At 39.4% G+C, this 22,314-nt stretch overlaps 1 protein-coding gene across 1 annotated transcript in view; it reads left to right on the top strand.

Annotated features, from left to right (window-relative positions):
* LOC136260167 (protein NLRC5-like) overlaps nucleotides 1–22,314 on the top strand; it is a 37,833-nt gene that overhangs the window by 6,686 nt on the left and 8,833 nt on the right. Inside the window, exon 2 of the mRNA XM_066053798.1 lies at nucleotides 2,084–2,341. Within this exon, the coding sequence (XP_065909870.1) occupies nucleotides 2,084–2,341 (258 nt within the window). The remainder of the gene's footprint in view (nucleotides 1–2,083; nucleotides 2,342–22,314) is intronic.

Genomic DNA, 22,314 nt, shown 5'->3' with positions numbered 1-22,314 from the left:
TATAAGGGAAGTAATTCACTTATCATGATCTATATGCAGAATTGAATTCAAACTGCAAATTGTATTTATTAGGCCATCATTACTATATTGCTTGTTTCCCATCACCTAGTAGAGCGAAAGCTGATGCAGGCAGGAGGTGATTATTGATTATTAATTGTACAGTTGGATCTTGTTATTTGAGTATGTGACTGCTCTATTAGAGTATCTCGATCAAAGACTGTACCCACATGAACAAGAGTGGAAGGGCTCCAACTCTTTATTTACCCTTCTGCCATGTTTTTGTATACAGTGTCTCACACACATATTTTCCCTACAATTGTAAGTCTTTTAGTGGTCACATGTTGTGCGAGGACTTCACTTGTTCATTATTTTTCTTTTTTCTTTATTGTACTTACACATTCTCATCTGATGATGGTCTTAGTAAATATGTCCTATATACACACCTCCATGTAGGTCAATATTGCAGAAACTTGTGTACCAAGTTTCATATTTACCAGATTACTTGTCTCCATACAGCAACTTTTCAGTGATTAGTCCTATTAATTTATATAATCAGAAAAGAGATCGATTCATGGGCAGCCTCTGTCTACAGATCACACTTTCATCAAATCAAAAGTTGCATCATAAACTTTATCTGATTTCTACCAATTGACTATATTCTCCTTTAGACTCCTTTTATTTGTGCTAAATTTCAAAGTTATTGGAGTATGCATTTACATGTCATTTGTAAAATGTACAAAACAGCAATAAATGAAGAAATTTGTACAAAATTTAATTGTGTATATCTCTGCAATGACAGTAGTGATTCTGCTCAAACTTGGTATGTGGATCATCCTAACACAGCACTACACATATGTGTGTGGAAAATTGTGGTGTGCCAACCTCTTGGAGTGCACAACACACTATTAAGAGTTAATAATAAGAGAGAAGAGTGTCTAACGCCGTATAGTCCTGTAATAGATGATTGCGCAGAAGTTAAACGGCTTCTTTTCCGTGTAACATACAGACTGGCTAGTATATTTTCGCATTTAACCACAAAGGCTATCCCAGACACAAGGGCGTGCGTTCAACTCGATGTTCAAGTTCACCACGAAGAGCATCGCTCTGTTGCGTAAAGAAGTGTGGCTGTTAACCTCGAAGATAACTCTGGGGGAGAGCGTCTGAGAAACCAATAAACACTGAACCAAAGGCAGAGTATCGCTTCAAATTTTCACTGCGTCGCCATGTTACCCTACCTTTGAGCATTCTTGAATTGAAGGAGCACTGTTCCTTGTGCATACAGCTCAGTCTTTAGTTCAGCCTTCGAATATTCTCGAGGATTCATCATGGTGCGGCTAAACTAATTGCGGTAAGGAAACAAACAAATACTAGAACCCTATACGTTACACGGAAAGGAAGCCGTTTAACTTCTGCACAATCATCTATTACAGGCCTATACAGCGTTAGACACTCTCCTCTCTTATTATTAACTCTTGACGCTATAATATGTACATGTTGAGCTGGATCCTCAAAACATTTAGCTAATAACTTATGGATGGAATTATACACAATCTTGAAATTTGGCTTATTTGTAGTACTGCTTGTCCCACTAAAAATATTTTTGTTCAAATGCCTGACATAATATTTACGGTCAATGTAAAATTTTACCATACATTTCCTATGGGAAACCATAGAAGTGTAATGTCTATTGCAATGCTCTCCTGAACCTATAATGGAGCTAAACCACATGTGTCTGTTGCCAACACCTTTATTATCACCTTTAATCATCTGGTTGGCTGAAATGTTAATTCTCTTGAGGAAAACACTTTTCATTTTAGCTGTTTTTCGGGCTTGTACATACTATATATACTAGTGAAAATATGCTGTGTCAGTTCTTCACAGAACTGGTTAAATTTGGTAAATAAATATATATTATTTTTATGTTTAGTAGCATGTTTTGACTATTCAAGCTTCCAAAATAGAGGTTTTATGTGTTTATAAGTTGCATTTTTCTACAATTCTACACTTTTAAATGCAAAAACATACTAGCATACAGATGATAAGAATTTTTCTTTCAATGTACGTATATTTTTTATTTTATTAGGGCAGAAAAAACCTGACCTTCCAAACTTGTACAAATATGTGGTACCAAAATATGCATACAGATGGAGAGATCTCGGTGTTTATCTACACTTTGAATTTCCCACATTGCAGATTATTAGTAGTAATTGTGGCAGTGATGCAGAAGGGTGTTGTCAAGATTTACTCCGTAGGTGGCTGCAGACAACTGATAATCCAACTTGGGATGAGCTGCTGTCAGCCATTGATAATTTATCTTCACAACCTCCAGCTGCTTCCAAAGGTAATTAATAAGTATGTTTATCTTTTTAGCCATGCATGTTTACAAAATCATGCATGTATAATAGATCCCTGTAGCAGTAAAATATTCATGATTTAGGTACAACTAGTACATATCATACAGTGCGATAGTACTGTTTATTAGGGACATCGAAGGTGTGGGGGTGATCCGTGATATAATATAACCCAAAAACCTGCCACGATTTTTCTTCACAACGACATGACAGTATTGGTTGGGTAAAACCAAGCCCAAAAGTGTCTTCGGATCAACCTAAAACATTTGCATCAAGTTGCTACAGAATTTAGAAAAATAAATTATTCAACAGAATTTTCTACTACCTGCCTGATGCTTTTAGTCAAGCATAGCGGAAAAGTGGCTACACATACAGCCCTAATTTTTTTTGCAGAAACATTTCTAGTTCGCTTAAGGTGGCGCTGAAGTAATCAAATGAAGCCTTACAAAGCTAATGGGACATCATGTTTGTGGCCATGTGCGAAAAAACACGGAAAACTAGTAGAACAAAGCAAAGCGCTTCGAAATATTGAAAGAACCAACTCTATCAGATTGTCAGGCTACTATTGTTGATACAAGTCACGTACTAACTTCATCACCTTGTCAAAACTCTGGTAACTTCACGGTGAACAACACCAGCTGTCATCGCGTGATTACTGCTTTACGGAGCACGCCCTGGCCAGTTACGCTGTCTTACAATTCGTGAAATAACTCCATATTTATGTACCATAGACCCTTACCATTTGGCAGAGGCACTGGTGAAGCGTTTCTTTACAGGGCTATGGAACGATTTTTCACGATTCACTGTTGACGGGCGTGATATCACTTGTTGAAAAATGTGGGTTTGCATTTTAACCAGTTTCCACGTTGTTATCATTTAAAAGGATTCCATAGAGTTGTTCTACAAGTTGAGAAATCATAAGAGCCAAGGCGGCTTAGCGCTAGGTTGTTTCTGGGGTGAGTTATTTTTAAAATCGGCTCATAAGTTCAGAGTTTAATAGCCATGAAATTATAGTGGGTGATTTCATGGAACTTGGCATGCTAAGCTACAACATTACAGGCTATCATAAGAACCCTTTAAATGTAGACTACATGGTTCACAAGGGGAGTTCTCTACCACACTAAAATAGCTAAGTAAGTGTGTGGGCTAATTTTAATTGTGACAAATGGGCATTGTACGGCTTCACATAATTACTTCAGCGCCACCTTAAGAAAAACCTTTTGTATATTGATAAGCATACAATGCTTGCGCTATTGTCTTACCTTTTATCCTTCTTTACCATGGCCATCAGTCAAACTGAGTGTTAATAGACTACAGTACAGCTTCCATACCAGTGTACATAACTCTTGATCAAACTATTCGAATACATGTGGTCGCCGGTTGCACCAAAAACACGCGTACGTGACTCGCTGTTGATATCAATCAGAGAGAGCAACTTATGGCGAACTATATAGCAATGTGTAATTCAATAAAAAGTTTATTTAGTAACAATAGTCTGGTCATCCAGGTCCTGCTTTACAGATTATTCAGGTCTGACCCCACGTGCTAAATTAAATGTGGACGTGTTACTAAAGGTCATAGTGTAGCTCTGCTTCTTTTGTGAGCCATGCCCACTTATGTAAATTACAGTCTGTAGACATATGGTAGCCACGTCCATTCATCAGTGTGTAGGTATGCACGAATCCACGCCCACTTACGTAAATTGCTGCCTGTAGACATATGGTAGCCACGCCCATTCACCAGTCCGTAGGTATGTACGAATCCACGTCCATTATTGTCTGCAGGCTTATGTAGAGCCACCCACACCCACCAGTGGCGTAGCAAGGGGGTTTTCCTGGTTTTTTGGAAAACCCCTTTGAAAATGAGTTTGAAAAATTTATTAAAAATTATTTATGTAGCAATATAAATATTCCCCATGCAAGTTTTATACTAACTGTAGCTAACTACCTTGCCACCTAAAATACTGAGATGCCTTAAATAGCGCTTGCTTGAGCTTTAATATAAATCAAATACCACACTCGAATAGTTTATGGTGTGCTTTATATAGAACACCGTTTTATAGTGCTTGTGATATGAAGCGTCGTGGACAGCGAACTCTTAGCAATTTTTTCCAGAAGAAAAGGTAAGAAACGTTATAGAAATAGATAGCTGGGCTGAGGTATGGTTTTGACAGCGATTTTTGTGACAGTTTTGAGTGGCATGCAGAAGTTAAATTTGTAATTATTTGGCTCTTGTTTTTAGCCACATTGAGGATTCTGATGAGGTGCCATCTAAACAGGGGCCTGCCACAGCTGAATGTACTGAGCCTGATTCTGACTCTGTGCATTCAGACAATGAGAGTTTAGATTTAGACAGGCCGGGCACCCCTAGACCTCTTGATGATGCCTTAGTTGTGTCTCCAAGTGCTGATTCTGACTCTGTGCATTCAGACAATGAGAATTTGGATTTAGACAGGCCGGGCACCCCTAGACCTTTTTTGATGATGCCTTAGTTGTGTCTCCGAGTGCCTCTACAGTTACCGACATGCACAATGAGCAACTGCCCAGGGATTGTGAAACCCTTTTGAGAAAGGATCTGTCAGATACCAACAAATTAGATATTTTGCTTAATTTTTCATCATTTAATCCTCCTTCATCATACCAATTTCCTACCAAGGTTGAATTTGGAAAGAATCGTTCTTTTCAGCACAAATATTTGCGATTATACAGTTGGCTTGGGTACACATCCAAACTTGATGGTTGCCTTTGCCTTCCATGTTGCTTGTTTGGTTCAGATGGTGGTAATGCCAAAATTTTTGTTGAAAAGCCTTGTTCAAACTGGACTGCATTGAATCAGAAGCTAAAATTACACTCTACTTGTCCAACACACGTTAAATGCTCACTAGCTATGAAAAGTTTCAAAGATGCACATGCTGGTGTTCAGCCTACCATCGACACCACCATGAATAAACATAGGCAAGAGCAATATGATCTCAATTGTAACAGGCTTGACGCAATTATAGATTGCATTGTTTTATGTGGGAAACAAAATATTGCACTACGGGGACATAGAGATGCAAACAGTCAATTACAAGCTCAGTCCAGCAATCAAGGAAATTTTAAAGCCATCTTGCAATTTAGAGCTCTTGGTGACAAAACCCTTCAAAAGCATCTCACTGATGCCCCTAAAAATGCACAGTATACATGCCCAGATACACAAAACGAAATAATTTCAATTTGCAAGCATTTGATTTGGGACAGATTGTCAAAGCAAGTGGCAGAAAGTGGGGTGTATTCTGTCATTTGTGATGAATGTACTGACAGCTCCAATAAAGAACAGCTATCTTTGTCAGTTCGATATGTTGCAAACGATCAGGTGTGTGAGTCTTTTGTGGGATTCTTTGAACTTAGTGAGGGAGTAACCGGTAGAGCAATTGCAACTACGATTGAGAAGGCTTTAGCTGATTGTCATTTGGATCCATCCAAACTGAGAGGGCAGGCATATGATGGGGCAAGCAACATGTCAGGGAAATACAAGGGTTGCGCTGCTATAATTCAACAAAAGTATCCACTTGCTATATATTCCCACTGCTGTTCCCACATACTTAATTTGGCTATAGTGCAGGCATGCCGCTTGATTCAGGTCCAGAATATGCTTGGCATTATTGATAAAGTTTATAAATTCTTTGACAATCATCCAGAGCGCCAATATTTGCTGAACACTTTCTGTGCTGCTGCTGATGGTTTGTCAACAAGCAAGTTGAAATCTTTATGTAAAACCAGATGGGTCCAAAGAATTGATGCCCTCCAAATATTTGTTGAAATGTTTGAAAGCATCATTAGGGCATTTGACCAAGTGACCACCAATTCATCGGATTGGTCTAGAGATTCCACCACAGATGCAATGTCACTTTCTAAAGCCATGCTCAATTTCGAGTTTATTATCACATTGCTTACGGTTGAAAGGTATATGTCATTCACCCACAATTTAACCACATCTTTACAAGCCAAAGCAATGGATATTATGAAGGCTACTGAGCATGTTGCTACTCTGCAGAAAGTCTTGACCGATGTTCGCTCAAATATCAATGATCAATTTCATGTCCTTGCAGAGAAGTATGAGGTTTCAGTAAACACTCCTCGAAGGTGTTCTAGACAGACAGCTCGTGAGAATCATCCTGCAGAGAATGCAGAAGAATATTATCGTCGGTCGTTGGCTATTGCATTCTTAGATCACCTGGTGACTGAAATTGACAGCAGATTTACATCTCATTCAATCAAGGCAATAAGATGTCTAGGAATCATTCCTTCTTGCTTTTCATTAGAAGAGAAAGCAACTGATGATGAATTATTGGAGTTTTTTAGGTCTGATATTGATAGCACTAGTGTAGCTAAGGCTGAGCTTGACATTTGGCGCTCGTATTTTGAAGGCAAGACGCTTCCCACTACTCCTAAAGCCTGCCTGGAGCATGCCAGTCCACTTCTGTTCCCACACATTAGGAAGTTCTTGATCCGTATGATGGTAATTCCTGTAACATCGTGTGAAGCTGAACGATCTTTCAGTGCACTTCGAAGGATAAAAACCTACTTGCGTTCCACTATGAGTCAAGAAAGATTAACTGGACTGGGATTGCTAACTATTCACCAGCATTCATCACTAATACCGTCAACAGCAGAGATTAGGTCACAGTTCCTGCAGAAAAATTGTAGAATAATGGAACAAAAATTAATATAACCTAGCTGTAACTTTAAGCATACATGTATAGAGTCAATAACTTACTATTTGTACACACTATTTTTGCATGCATTTTGGGTGTAAAACTCAAAAATTTTCCGGGGGGCATACCCCCATTTTTTCTGGGGGGCTGTGCCCCCCGACCCCCTGCTCTCTCATTTGGAAAAACCCTTTTAAAATTCCTGGTTATGCCACTGCCCACTGATCAGTTGTTATTGTATGAGTCATAATCTAGTGCTGTGAGTAACTCAGCAGATATTTAGTGGTCATGAGCTTGCAAAAAAAACTTCACAAACAAGTATAAGAAAAAATTTGGAATTTTAAATTAGATTAGGGACAATGTATAATGCTGCAATAAAAAGTACTGAAACAAGCTGGATTGGAGTAGTACGTAATGTCCAAATACTGTAAAACAATAAGAAGTGAATATCCCTACTGTGCATTGAGTGTAACACAGTAGGGATATTCACTTCTTATTGTTTTACAGTATTTGGACATTACGTACTACTCCGATCCAGCTTGTTTCAGTACTTTTTATTGCAGCATTATACACTGTCCCTAATCTAATTTAAAATTCCGAATTTTTTCTTATGCTTGTATAATATGTAACTGTTAGTGTGGTGATAACATCTTTAAACACTGATAATTGTAGTGTATGCAGTCAGTGGCGGAGTAAACATGAAAGCACAACTTCCTGACCCACTATTGATCATTATATTAAAATTAGACCATCTCAATGGATTTTTAGTATAGAAATTGATAATTCACAAGCTGATGATGTAATTTTTAAGTATTAAAACATCACGGTAGGTGTGCTGTGTTGCCAAGAAAGCTAACATGGGTACATAATATGTGACCGTCTCAGTGAAAACCTGTCTAGTTTGCACAAGCATGCGTATTGAGAAAATCAAAATTTAAAAATAATTTGTAAAATTATGCATGCTACAAGAAAAAATACGCAAGTTTTTATTGGGCCAGTACTCAAAGAAGGAAGACTCAAATCGATTAAAACTATATACCATCTTATTCGCCTACTCATGGGGAATTCGAAAATCTTTGTTTCATTTCTTTAGCTCCAATGGTTCGCATGTCACGTGCATTTGTTTACGAAGCGGTAGACGTAATCAAAACTATCGCTGTTTTCTTCAACAAAACCACCTTCATACGCCTATGCGCAAGTGACTCCAAGGCTAAAACTATACCTTGGTTGATCTGCCAATCCATGGTGAACATTCTAAGCCAAATTCCAACTTTGTAGACTAGTCCAAACGGAAGTTATGGCTGCGAATGCAAGCGCCTATAGTTTATTTTTAGTATAGTCACTGTACAAATCGATTTCCTTGTTCTTCCTACTTTCTAGCGCTGTAAAACTACTCACCACAGAAGGTTGAAACTTAGGTGAACCATTCCTTGGACAATGCAGAGAATTATTATTTGTAAATTCGGAGGTTGTGCGAACTAGACGGGTTTTCGCTGAGATGGTCACATATAATATTGACAGGAAGAAAAAGGATGCAATTTTTCATGTGTAACAGTTGTGTAATGACTGTATTAACATGTGTTTGTACACATGCATGTGAGGTATTGGGGGTCGCATTAATAAGAATAGTACAAGGAAGAACCACGTGGCCGGAGAGTCCAGTCGTTGCGCTGTAATGGGGTGCCCCAGCCCATTACATTGGAGGTCCTAGTGAGATAAGAACAGTAGATTTGTTGTGACAATGGCAGAACTTGGTGGAAAAGAGACGCTTAATCCCTGTCAGTGTACCCTAAATTGATAGTCATTGGAGCCATTAGGCAAATTCTCTGGGTGAAAGAGTCCAGATGAGAGGGGAGAACGGAGCAAGCTTACCTCCTGGTGAAGGATGCCAGACATGGGACTAAGACACATGTCAACTGGGCAAGGCCAGTTGAGTCTCATTGGATTGCAGGATTTGTTGGAGATAAGCAACTATGGCTAGGTTATAGGACCAATTCTTGTAAATCGTGCCACCGAAAGTAGATGGACTGTGAAAGGGTAGGGCAGTCGGACTAGTATCAGGGACAAGACGTTGAGGGGTTCTGCAGCTACCAAGCGTGAAGTCTACAGTGTCTGCCAGCAGTGCTCTGTGATTTGTGGCATCTAGTGAAGTGAACTGTGTAGTGTGGTAAGGAACTGTCGAGAGCTCAGTGATTAAGTGATTGTGGTGAAGTGTGAGAATGATGGTGAACTGTGTAGCTAGTGGCGAGGACTGGAAGTGGGAAGTGTACCATCTGTGGTTACATTGGAGATGCTGGGGTTACAGTGGATAATGCGAAGAGTTTGAGAACAGCGATTATGAAGTCAAACAGAAGTGTCAAGGAATTTAGAAGAATGATGATGATGCATGCATTATTGAACCAGAGCTAACTTGGAAGTCCAAGCTCCTCAAGGGGAGGAGTAATGGAACAGAGTTGTGGAATGACTGTACTAATGTGTGTTTATACGCATGCTTGTGAGGTATTGGGGGTCACGTTAATAAGAATAGTAAAAGGAAGAACCACATGGCTGGAGTCCAGTTGTTGTGCTTTAATGGGGCACCCCAGCCCGTTACACATGCATGCTTTCATGGTCCTTCATACAAAAAGATTGAGCTTTCCTGCCCAAAAATATCACAAAAAAACCAGCCTTACTTTTCTTTTATAACTGCTTGATAGTACTAGTTAGGCATAACCAAGCTCATAATTATGTTTTCAGAGTGACCCAAACCCTTCCAACAAGTGTATACGAAATTTTAACCTTTTTGTATTTGATTGAATTTTCTACTAACTGACTGCCTGATGCCTTCAGCAAAGCATGACTCAATGTTAATTTCTTTGCTGTTAAACCAACCACAGCATGCATCATGGACTTACTTTTGTTCTCCTTTGTGTTCATTTATTTTTTCCAATACCACGTAAGTGTTGATTCACAGGTGGCATGCACATTACAGTACTGAACTGTCTGTAAGTTCCGCAGTATAGATTAATTGCAGAGGCACTTCTTGTACTGTTCTTCATTTATAATGCTATAGAAAATACTTGAAAATGGAGTGGAATGGCCACTTAATTAATAGTTGAGGTGTGCATTTAGTTGCAATTTTTGTAGTGACTGGATTGATTGCAGAGGTGCTTCTTGTACTGTTCTTCATTTGTAATGTTGTATAATGGAACGTAACTGAAAATGATCCAGAATGATGAATATTACATGTGAGTAATTGATAGTCCGGACCTGCATGTGTTCAGTCACTCAATTGATTTATACTAGTATATTAATTAAAAATGAAGTAGGGGTCCAAGCAGTACATGCCAATTAGTGTTGTACCAATTCCCACATTTTAAGCAAAACTGATATCCGATTTTTTACACTGTTTTACTGTTAACTGATACCCGATTGTAGGTCTCTACAAGTTACACTTGTGCATACTCCACTAATAGACAGATTTCATAATAAATCACATGAAGCCCAGACGGGGCAAGTTTGGTTACGTAGCTACCACAAATTGTGGTTTGCAAGGTGGTTTACCAGGTGAATTCCCAGCAACTGAAACAGTTTGTACTCCAACTAGTTTGTGGACAGTTGAAGCGTTGAAAAAATACTTAAGGGAATGCGGTGGTCATATTAGTGACAGAAAACACGAACTTTTGGAAAGGTAAGCAGAGACTGCATCTCTTAAATAAACTGTACACACTGGCTATTTTCAGTTCCACACAAGTAATTATGAAACCCGTTACTAACTAGCAATATTTGTACTTATTAAGGGCGAGGTTCTACCACCATAATGTGGAAGCAGTGAAAGGAAAGTCCAGGACAGTATCACCTGTTGGCAGTGTTGCAGCTAGTCATACATCTCCACCCGTTTGGCCTGCAACTGGATGGTCCACCTCACCGACAGAATTCCCAATTGTTACAACAAATGTAATCCTGAAACACCTGCTGAAGACTGGAAAAAAGTCCCTGGTAAACAAATCATTGTATGTTATAATGTTAGTTTTGAGCTCTTGTAGGTAGTGACAATGTTGTTGTTGTACAGAAACCTCTGAGAAGAGGTTATGATTTCTTTTTCTGGGGCTATTTGCATGAAGTTGAGATCCACAAGGAGGAGGACATGTGCAATCAAAATGTTGGGCATCACAATGAAAATCTGTGAAATATAATTAGAAAGTAATGATATCAGACAAAGGTGTGGAGTACGCAGCCTGTTATTGTTGTCCAGCAGGCAGAAATGGGGGATTTTGCCAGCATTTTTTTGCTCTACTACTTATTCTTGAGAAATATTGTCTCAAAACGACAGAAGTAAGTAATGAATTGCCAGGCCCACAGTTGTGTACATCTGTAAAACAAGTTTGGGGACCAAGGAAGCGTGATGTTGATCCCAAACCAATTATGCAGACAACTGTTGAGCGTGCAAAAGGTAGAACAGAAGGTAAAAAACTGGCTATAAAATGCACATTGTATGAAGCAAGAGATGAAGTGACACAAGAAGTAACTGCTGACGATATTATAACTTTCAAAAACTCATTAGAAACAAGTAGCCGTTTGTTTAGTATTTTGCCAGAAGTAGATACTGATGTTACATTTACCAGGACGCAGTTTGGACTAGTACCACAGGGCAGTGTACTGTCATGCCACTTACCTGTAATGTCAACACCATCTGATACTCAACCACCTGAACTAGTTACTGAACAATTATCCCATTCACAACCACAAACAGTCATTGATGCTGGCAAGCAGATGTTACCCTTTTGTGACCATGTAAATTTCCAATGGCAGTAATATCGCTCAATGAATCACGTCAAATAGAGCAAGCAACACTAGGATAGCATAACTGTGATTTGTGGAAAGAATACCATACCATTACTCTTACTTCTTCTAACTTTAAGCTGTAGCCGAGAAAAATCTATATCAAATTCATTTGTGGGTTCTTTACTAAATCCCCCTGACTTGAGTCACTTGCCTGCAATACAGCATGGTAGGTACCATGAAGGTGTGGCAGCTAGTTCATATCTTGCAATGCATGTGAACAATGGAACTCCTATTTCAATGAGAACTTGCGATCTAGTATTGCATACCAAGTACAGGTTCTTGGGTGCCAGCCCTGACCGTCTAGTCAATGTTAATGGAAGCTGGCCAGGGGATTACTAGGTCCGTATTCAGTCTTTGGACAGACAGTCACACAAGCATGTAGTAATCCTCACTTTTGTTGTAAACTGGTAGAGGGAAGGCCACCATTGAAGCAAGATCACGATACATGTACCAGTTTCAAGGTCAACTTGCCATTACTGGAATAGAATGGTGTGACCTGATGGTGTGGCTTGGATTGCTTCCAGCACAGATGCACATACAAAGGATTACATACAGCAGTACTTTCTGGGAACAGTATATGTTACCTACCTTGCATTCGTTCTATTATAATGACATTATAACATATATGCTTTGAAATGTTTGTATTATATGAGAACAAGCAAAAACTGATCCTCTAAACAAAGCAAATGCTTGGGGCCAGAACCCCTGCTTCAAACATGGTTATCTACCTGAGCTTGTTCTGCTGTTATCATGTGGTGAGGGTTTAAGAAGTTGAAGCACGTAATAAACTGGTCTGCATTAAACCCAGTATAGTACTCTAGATCTGAACTTCTTTTCCTGTTAGTCTGTTTGTGCAGATACTCCTATTCTACTAAGTGGTGGTATGACAGTTGTTGCTCTTGCTGCAGCTCCAAAACTTTGACTCTCTCCTTAACTACTTCATTCTTAGCCTTATCTAATTCACTCTCAGCCTTCTTCAACGCTTCTAAATGTTGGGTGTAAGTTGGAGGTCCATATACAGATAGTGGGCTTGTATATCGGATTAAGGTACGACGAGGTATCTTGGCCTGTACAACACGAAACGAAAACAATGAGGGAACAGCACCATTCTTCAGCTGTTTAAGTCTCTTTGTAGTATTAAATGAAGAAGCTAGTCCCTCGGCTAGTCCCTCGGCTAGTCCTCCTTGACACTGCCCCACTGCATAGTCTGATGGCACAAAGTGAGCACTGCACACTACTGTGTTATTTGTGACTTTAAATGTTGGTCCTTCATCCCGTTGTATAGCCATTATCCACTTCTTCTTTAGTTCTGTGGTCTTTGGGAAAGTGTGATACGATAGTTTCGGGTTCTTGTTCCGTCTATTAGTGCACTGAGGAAGTCAGATGAACACAACAGTGGTCGCAAGTTGGCATTGCAAAATTACAAAATTTGACTATCACCAAGCGACAATATTTTGCGGTTGCCCCGTTTCGAACATATACGGTTATTATGAAATTTGTCTATTGTAAGCCATTGTACACTTACCTAAACTCAACTCAAAAATTGCTAGTCAGACAAGTGGGCTAGGGCTCCAACCATCACTGTTTATTACCGTAGTTACCACAAAACATAAACAAATTACACCGGTTTTCTTTGTTCTTACAACAGTGTTCCTGTAGCGATTCCACACATGCATACATGTTAGTGAATGTACAAGGCAATTATAATGTCAGATACACCTACCAGCCAAGGAAATGGTTGCTGAATCATCGTTGTGACAGTAGCTTTTTCATTATTTGTACCATTACCTCGGCTTGTTGCACCAGACACCACATTATTTGCCTTGTACATGCATTAACACTTACTCATGTGTGGAAACGTTTCAGGAAACACTGTTGCAAGAACAAAGAAAACCAGTGTACCTAAGTGCATACCAGAGCCTTTAACACCAACCCTCCAGTGGTACTGCAGCTGCTGAAGCTGAATAGACTAACTTGGCATGACCAAATCTTCATTGATTCTAGGAATCGGAAAAGAATCTGTCTTGGTCATAGAGTTCAACTTACGAAATTCTGTGCAAAATTGGTAGCTGCCATCAGGTTTTGGAACTAACATACGCAGTGAACTCCGTGCACTGCTACTTGTTTCTATGATATCGTTTCCAACATGTACTCAATTTCTCTCTTCATACACTGCACTCTCAGTTATGGGTGCTGTTTACAAGGCTTCGCATCTCCCACATCTACTTCATGTTGTATTGCATTTGTGACCCACTGAGCAAAAACCTGATTTGTTAGCATTTTTCTTGAACTTCATTTTATGATTTCTTGGTTGTATAGAGGGGAAAATAATGTGCTGTTAAAGTTTTAGTCTTATCTGGTAGAGTTATAGCAATATACGGCAAGAAGAGCAAAGTAATCAATTTGTACAGTGCCTATACAGAAATGTATTACATAAGTCAAAAGTGCAACAGGCTAAAAAGATGGTACTTAAGCCATTGTGTTCATCATGAACTGGGGCATTCATTAAGGTACAGTTTTTAGCCTATATCCACCCATGCTGTTAGGCAAGAAGGCTGTTCAAGCTGATCAGGTTCAAGCTTAGAAATGGCAACAATGAATTCACATTTTACCTCAACGTATACAAACACACATCACTCACATTTGCTTTGTCGCGACAAAAGCAAACAAAAATATTCTTACTGTCCATGAAAAGGCGAATATAGTAATGTATTAGATATTTCAATTTGTGTCTTTTTACTTAATTCCAAAGCTAACATGTGCAAATTTATTTTTGTACTATGCATTTTTTACGTAATGTAGCTTCAATGGCATTTATCCCAAAAACAGAATTATGCAAACAAGTTGAGTTCTTACTCAGTGGGTCACATATGTCATCAGTATTATTAGATGAGGCACAGGTGACTGTTCTATAACAGTAGTCAGGGGTACAGTGTAATTGCTTTTAAAATTTATTACCACTCTGTTAGAGCATATTTCTTCATGCAAGTTCATTGTCTTTTTTACAGAAATACATAACTGCTTTGGTTGCTTAAGCCACGCCACGCCACTGTTGCAAGAAACAAAACCTCTGCATTTAATTTTAATGTTGCAAAAGCACCTCAAACATTGGGTTAACTTCTTCCCAACACAATTTGTGCAACTATTGTGGATTAAATAGGTTTTGAAGCCATTCAAGTGCCAGCCTACTGAACTGCTGACAGCTCTTGCATCATACTTGGTATGCAGTGATGTTAGAAACAGCATGGTTATAAAATTGCCAGTGAAGTGTTAACAAATGATTGTCTCAAGAGTTAACTAGCAGAATTAGCCTATAAGTAGGTGTTATTAGGATGACATGTGTAAAAGCACACTTCACTTGTAGCCAACACATGTTCATGCTGGTTTTCTTGAATGTTAGTGTATGCTGGTAGCTCGTATTTGTAATTGTAAGTGTAGGAGACTGGAATCACAAGATCTTACAAACTGATGATGTCAGTGTGTCTACTGAGGATTTCCAAATCTTTGCAACACTCGTACAAAAGCACAACCCGTTCACGTGCGCTTCCATTACATGCAATTTCAAATGCATGGGTATAGCTACTAGTAGCTGTTGCTCATTACTGTAACAGTATATACACGGGTTTATATGGGATAGCTATGTATAGCTGCAAGAAACATTGCACTGTTGCTTATGATGAAGATTTACGAGGGAGAATGATATATCAGACAGTTGGATGAAAAATAGCTACAGACGAGTTGCTTGTGTGTTGAATAGAATTATTCACAGAAACAGATTCAAAAACGAAAATATCCTCCAAACATTGAGAACACTAAGCTTACAGAGTTTGCAAAGATGTTTATTGTCTGTTTAGTAATTGAAAGACCAGGTATATATTTGCAAGAAGTCAAGCAATTGGTGCTGGAGTACACAGGAATCAATGTGCAAGAGTCAACAATTTGTAAAACTTTGAAGGCTTGTGGCTTGTGTCAACAAAATATGGCATTAGTGGCTAATCAGAGGAGTGAATTACTGAGATCACAATATATTCTAGATGTGTCTATCTACAAAGACTACCCTGAACTATTTGTGTTTGTTGATGAAATGGGATGCGATAGAAGGGACAGATATCAAAAGTTTGCATATGGCATGAAGGGAAAGACACCTATAAAACAACAGAATTTGTTTAGAGGTGAGCATGTTTCTGCTATTGTTGCCATGACCAATAAAGGTGTGCTGGATTTTAATACAGTGACAGGTGGTGTATCAGCAGAAACATTTGACCACTTAGTAATTACTGTCCTGCTACCACACCTACAGCTATTTAATGGAGTGAACCCTCGCAGTGTAGTTGTGTTGGACAATGCATCAATACATCATGCTAGTGATATGCTACCATATGTCAGAAACGCAGGATGTTTGGTATATTTTTTACCACCATACAGTCCGGATCTAAATCCAATTGAGTGTCTATTCAGCAAAGTGAAGAGTGTATTAAAAGCAAATGATGAAGCCTGGTCTGATTTTACTGTGCAAACTGCATTAGCTTTAGCACTAAACTGTATTACTGAAGAAGATTGTCAATCATCGTTTTTGTATTGTGGGTACCAGTGATAACTTGTCATTTTGTTTTAAATTTTGTTGTTTTTGTATTGTGGATAGGATACCAGTTATAACTTGTCATATTAATTTTATTATTTATGGTTTCTGTATTATGGTAATAATAATTAGTGTTGTATTGATTCCTGTGCACCTTTCACCTCAACTCAAAGCTGCTAATCAGACAAGTGGGATAGAGTTCCAACCACCACTGTTTATTATAGGGTTGGCTTTGTGGTTACCACAAAACATAAACAAATTACAAAAGTACATGCCAGAGCCTTTGACACCAGCCCTCCAGTTGTTGAAGCTGAACAGATTAATCTACTGATCACCTGATTATTAGTACAACTCTAGTAATAATTGTATCACTGAACAAAATAACAATGTTTCACAATGTAGCACCAAATCACAAAATGCATATACTACAAGTCAGCCGGTCATCAATCTGTCACTTTCCTAAGCCCCTAAGAGTACTTAATATGCGTTCCTTCTTTTCTTTGAATTCTCCGTCTGTAAGTACATTGTCTTCAAACAATTATTTTGCTCTTTTTAGATCATCTAAACAACTCCGTCAGATTGATACGGCTTTCATTGATGATAATTCTTGCGCCTTGGTTGGTGACTTTTCCTTTGCAGGAGTATTGATCGCTTTAACTATTGCTGATGTTGCACCTGCGATTAAATCAGCCACTCCTTCTTTGGGTGGTTTTTTCTTGTTATGACAACCTGTTAGTAGTGGAATTTCTGGGGCACTTTGTAATCATCATGATGTCCACTTTGTATTAGTTTTCCCCATAGGTGTAACTTCACAGTCTCCAACTTTGGGTGTTTTTCCTTTAGTTTAACAAATGTTTCATCTAATTCTTCTTCAGACTTATCACGGGCAGTTGAAGCTTTCTTCTTGGAAAGAGGTTCTGTTACGTCTGCCTCTGTCGTCTCTTTGTACAATGCCTTTTCACACCATAAGGTAATTCTGGTACCCATGGGGAAGGTGGAGTACATGTTATCTAAGTCTCGTTGCTCCTGCAACCATTGCTTTGCTTGTGAAGGTGGCTCAAGGTAACCAAGTTGAAATGTCTCGGTGGTCAGTTCATCACCAAATGCATCCAATAAGCTCCTTCTTAGACTGATTATAGTATCAAATTTTTCAGTAATATCATACCATGTCCTAATGGTGAAATTGCTCTTTCTTTTCGGACTGATAAGCTTGATCATATAAGTATAGGTCACTTGTGTGGCAGTATCTATGGTGGCAGCCTGAGGGTGCTGCTCAATTTGAGATTTGTCTTGGCTGAAAGCTGTCCCGGGTTGCTCATTACCAGACTGTCAAGACCGAACGGTAGCCAATTCCGAATTTTGGAGTGCTGTACCTGTCTGAACTGGTGGTGATAAAATCCTTGAATTTGTCTGACCTGCTACTGCACCCAAAGAAAGAAACTGTTGCAGCAAGCCAAGTTGGCCAATTAAATTACTACTTGAATTAGTAGTAGTCATAACTGTCCCTCTTGATATTAAAATGTTCACAGCAACGTGGTAGAAATACCTGGGCGTTACCTTGGTAAAAAGGCAGTAGGTGATGTTAAGGATCATGTTTTACGCTTTGCACTTAATGCACGTGTTGCAAAGATTTGGAAATCCTTAGTAGCATAGTGTATCGAAGAGCAACTTGGGGAGTCCAGGAGTAGCAGGAAGCTGTCCCTGTATGTGAAGATGGGAATAAGAGCTTATTTGTTGAGGACAGTGTTTATGACATGCCATTTTGAAAAGTTGGTGTTTGCTCTTGATAGGAATTTGTATGGTTATTATATCAGGATAATGTTGGATGCTATTTTTACACACGTGCACTAGAAATAGAACTAATTTTGAGTGATAGCTGTGAAGACTATATGGATATTCGGTGATAGATTTTCTAGAGGTCTCTGTTTAAATTTTACGTGTAGCCTTATGGTTTTGCAAGTATGGCAATGAGAACACAATTTTTTTGATACTAGAACACACTTTTAGTGTTAACTTGAGTTTTATCTAACTATGGTACTGCTCAAATACAACGTCATCTCGCAAGAGTGCAAGCAATTAAAAAACTTGCTAATTAAAGGATGTGGCACTTGTTTTGCTCACAAGTATTCACCTGTTTTGCTTGTGCCAATTGTCTGCACACATTAATCATTGTTCTCAGCAGGTTCACTTTCCTCAATTCAGTAATTGTCTAATTTTGTTGTTTTTGCAACATGGACTGGAAGTTGTACAGGGTGTGCTTAAGTAATCAAGTTTGTGTTGATTGGACCTTGTTCAGTTGCTGTTCTGTTTGTGTTCATCGTTCAGTGTATAGTCATCTTTCAACTTCTCGGCACAAATTTCTATCATAGATAATATATACCTCCGGACACAGGATAGGAAACCACTGTTTTTCACACCTACAGTTCACGCCTTGCAGATGGAAACCGAATGCCACAATCACTCCGTACGAAATGGATGCTTCACGTGCTGCTGCTACTGGACCAAGTTCTGAACCGATTAGTTTGCTGCAGAAAGTTATTTCGAGCGTTTTAAATGATGATGGATTTACAATACCGACAGAAGAATGTAAGAGATGCTTAGTGATAGCGAAGTCTCTTGAAGAATTGTTTCATCAAACATCGCTCAGCTGTCGTAGTCATGCGAAATGGTTAGCTGACCAGTTGAATAAACTTATAAATAATGCTAAAAAGCGAGGGTCCAGGTTAATTAATGAAGAATAGCTCTGGAGCACTTATCACAAGTTGCGTACCTCAGTTTCATTTGAGCAAACATGGGAAAAGTTTTTGGACACACACAAGTTGGCAAAGGAACCCTTGTTGTATCAGCATATAACAGACAGGGTTTTTGAACTCTGTATCAAGAGCAACATGCCAACTGAAACTACTAGGGTAAGCGAAGAGTCTGATGGCCAGCAAAAGTTAAGCTTTGAAGAGGAGAATGCATTACGTTATGTGGGTGGCTATGTCATAAGAAACTTATTGCAGAAAACCAAGGACAATGGTGTCCAACACATTCTTAGTGACTTGAAGGATGATGGTGTCACCACTTCAGAGGGACCAGCACAGGAGTGGGTTAACTCTATTGACAGAGGAGGGCTCACAAGGATCACAACTGAAGCATTCAGAGTTTTTTACGCCATTGAAATGTGTGTGAGGAGACACCTGTCAACTGATAACCCTGGGATATTGAGTAACATCCGAGAGGAATTAAGAAACAGTCTGTTGAAAGATGAAGACGTTCTTTTCTATTGGTGCCGTGCCGGGCAGATTGAAGGTGACGATGCAGCTGACAGAAGCTTAGCTTTGATTGTTGACTTATGGATAACCATCAGAGCAAACTCGTTCTCCAAGAACGTCATGGAAATGTACAAACAGAGTACACAAAAAGGAACTGGTAAATCTAAATCGTTACGCAGTACTCTGTCTTCATAATTTGTTGACATTACATGTTTTTTGTTGAAATTTACATTTTATTACATAATTATAATATTTACATTTTATTGGTATAAACAAAAACAAAAGGGTACAATTAACATTTTTTTGGTCAGTATAAACAAAAGGGGCTGTACATTGTGCAATTGAGATTGGTGTATAGGTCACATAATATTACTTGGATGATCGCCTGCGTCTCTTCTTTAAGGGTGCATTCAAATCAACCGACTCAAGATCGTAACTCTTCCGTTTGCACCCACGACAATTTCCAGTAATATCTTTCAGCCAGATGGTATTTATCACACGGATTCCTTGAGTGTTCTTCAGGAACTGGGCAACCGTCGGATTCTCGTTACTCTTACCACACTGTCTCTGTATGCCAAACAAATTCTCGAGAGCATCTTGGCTCAGTTTTTCACTCCGAAAACTGTTCACCCCATCCATTTCAAATAAATACGGAATAAGTTCCAAGAATGAGGAAACTGCAAGTAAAGCGTGCAGTAAACATGTTGGAATGCATATACAAAGGCATTATCTACCTGTTATCCTAATGCCTTGCTCCGTTATGCTGCTGAGCACCATTTGCTTTTTATCCTCTGGGTCACAATCCTTCCGGTCATTGACACTTCTCTTCCAGTGGTCCAGGTACATTAATAATTCTCTTAAAAACTGTGTAGGAAAACATGAAAACACTCAAGTATTATTACTAGCAAATCTTACAGTCAATCTAAAGTCATTGGGACCACGATATGGCTGTAGAAATGGCTTCCTGCTTCTCTTGCCAGCTGAATATGAGGACACATTAAAACAATCGAAAAACTTGTCAAACTTTGCAATGAAATATGAAGTCTCAAAGCCATCCCCTCCATTGAGTTGTATTGCTTTGGACACCGAATCACTCAGAACCTTCAAGAAACACATGTAAAAAACATGTACACTATCTATATTATAAGACTGAAAAGCCGTCCGTCTGTCTGCATTCCATTTGATGTCAGGCATGTACTCTTGAACCGCTGCGCGTTTCGAAGCGTCTTTGGCGTCACGGAAGCGCTGATTATTGAGCTCAACAATGACGCTTTCGAAAAGTTTGTGCGAGCTATCGTTAGTCGTCTAGGGGCCGTTGAAGGCAGGTGTGTAGACTAAAATTCGCTTGAATTCTTTCTATAAACCGCATGCAAACCGCAAGTAAACACCTATCTCAGTCCATTTGTAAAAGTCTTTATAATACTAAAATATTGCTGTAACAATGTGGTGAAGTAGATAGGTTAATGGTTTAGGTGCCTGCCTTACGTGCGCGAGGTTGTGGGTTCGAGTCCAGCTGGTGTTAAATTTTTTTTTTTCGTTTTGGGCACCTTTTCAGTACACCTTTTTTCGCACTGTACTGCATGTGTTTTTGCCAACTGTACACACGTGATATTTCTAATTCAAATTCATTTGATGTGCTGTGTAAGCATGCCCGAGCATGCCGCCTAAGCGAAAACGATCGTCTACTTTTTGTGCGTTTCAAGCAAAGAGACGCAAGCAGAACCGAAGATTGGATCCAGAGAAGAGACGGGAAGAAGCAGAACGACAAATACTGCGCCGCCAGGAGGCTTCAACTGGAGCTACCACCTCATCTAGTGCTAGGTGTGAACTCGACTCACAACAGAGACGACAACAACGTGACGCAGAAGCCCATCGTGTGGCCCGCCAGGACAAAGAAAGAAGATCACAGGAACGGATCCATGATGCAGCTGCCCGTCGACTTGCGCGTGCGGACCAGGCCACCAGAGAAGAAGAACAGCAGCGTGATACAGCTGCCCGTCGACTTGCGCGTGAAGACCCAGTAACAAGGAGGGAGGAGCAACAACAAGATACAGCTTCCCATCAACAAGCTCGAGGTGATCCACTCTACAGAGCTCTGGAGCAGCAGGCTAACACAGCACGCAGACAACAGGTACGTGCAAGCACACACCCAAGCTTTAGGTGGCTTAACTATCAGCCACACAACTTCTTCAACACTACAGATGTAGGCACACTTAGTGTAGGATGCACACACTGCGGCGCATTAAAATTTCCCCAGGAGACCGAATCCCTTTGTTGCTTGAAGGGTAATGTCCAGTTAGAGGCATTTCCACAGTCCCAGTCATTCTTGAGACACCTGTATGAAGGTACAAACACAGCAGGTAAACATTTTCTAGCTAGCATATGTAAGTATAATAGTGCATTTCAAATGACAAGCTTTGGCTGTAACGAGATAACTATGGCTGGCTTCAATCCTTCTTTTAGAGTACAGGGTCAAGTCTATCAGGTTTAGTTCCATCAACAGGTGAGTCTCCTAAATTTTCCCAAATTTATTTTATCGACAACCAGCAAACTGAAGTAGCTACAAGATGTGGGATAGTTGATGGGTTAAGGCTTGACATAGTTAGGGGT

The sequence above is a fragment of the Dysidea avara genome, chromosome 7 (genome assembly GCF_963678975.1).
Source record: "Dysidea avara chromosome 7, odDysAvar1.4, whole genome shotgun sequence".
NCBI classification, from domain to species: Eukaryota; Metazoa; Porifera; class Demospongiae; order Dictyoceratida; family Dysideidae; genus Dysidea; species Dysidea avara.
Note: the sequence above shows the minus strand (reverse complement) of the source record. Positions and strands in the feature narration are given on the sequence as shown.